Source organism: Trichinella spiralis (assembly GCF_000181795.1).
Source record: "Trichinella spiralis strain ISS 195 chromosome Unknown Scfld6164, whole genome shotgun sequence".
Classification (NCBI taxonomy): Eukaryota; Metazoa; Nematoda; class Enoplea; order Trichinellida; family Trichinellidae; genus Trichinella; species Trichinella spiralis.
In genome coordinates this window covers 11,221-12,345 of record NW_003533103.1, presented here as the reverse complement: position 1 = coordinate 12,345, position 1,125 = coordinate 11,221, and the positions used below count along the sequence as shown (strand labels likewise).

General features: G+C 26.8%; 1 protein-coding gene across 1 annotated transcript; it reads left to right on the top strand.

Moving 5' to 3' along the window:
- Positions 1-530: 530 nt before the first annotated feature.
- Positions 531-671, top strand: Tsp_12311a (hypothetical protein; the record flags this gene model as incomplete). Its single annotated transcript, XM_003366336.1, has 1 exon — positions 531-671. A coding segment is annotated over one exon (141 nt), but the record flags the coding sequence as incomplete, so codon positions are not given.
- Positions 672-1,125: the final 454 nt, after the last annotated feature.

Sequence of the window (1,125 nt, the reverse complement as noted above, 5' to 3'; positions counted from 1 at the left end):
AAGTAATTGTTGATTTTGTAGATTCACTTTGCACTTTTTGTCTTGCTATCTTTTAAATAGTTTAATTTTGTACCATTTCCGTAGCAAATTCTTTTTATTTTATTTTTATTTTTCATTTTTTTCTCATTCATTTAAACTTTATTTTTCCCTACTTTATACATTTTATTGAATTTTAATCTTATTTTTTATACTTATTTATTTACTTATTTTTTTATATTTATTTATTTTATATTTTACATCTTATTTACTTTACAATTTTAATTTTGTAATTTTTGTTTTTATTTACTTACATAGCATAATTTTGTACCATTTCAAAGCACATTTTTTTTACTTTATTTTTATTTTTCAAACTGTTAAACTTCAAACATTCATTCAAACTTTATTTTATACATTTTATTCATTTTTTAATTTCTCCTATTATTTCTTTTGATTTCTTTGATTTTCACTTTTTTCCTTCTTATATAGTACATTTGCATGTTTTTTTCCAATTTCTTTCTCCAAATATTTTTTCTCTGATTCTTTTTTTTGAGTTTGACTTTGTAAAACCTCTGACACATGAAAAGCATTGCATACAAATAAGTAAACACGTAACAAACCATGGAAAAATAATGCACATGGAGAAGAAAAAAGACAAGTGGAGAAAGCCAAGATCGGTGAAAGGTTGTGGATAGGTTGGATCGAATCGTTTGTTGGTCCATTGCGTTCGTTGGTCAATTCCGTTTGTTGGTCAATTGCGTTCGTTGGTCAAGTGAGGTAAGTATCGGCACGTTGGAGAAGATACGATTTGGCGATGTCGAGTGTGGAAAGCTTCTTCATTACAAAAAAATACAAAGACACAATACACAGACGTAACAAAAGACCAATACTGCGTTATTTCTTAACGATGATGCTCATGTAGGATTAGTTAAAAAGGGAAAAATCATGTTTGCCATTACTAGTTGCCAGCCAGCAATATTAATTAGTTTATAGGAACAAAAACAAAACAGTTAAATGGGGGAAAATCAAATAATTCCACGTATACATGTAATTTATAATCTATTTAAAGGTAGAAAAAATTTTTTCTTTTATATAAACCAAGAACATGCACACCACACACAATCTCTTATTATGAAAAAGTTTATTTTT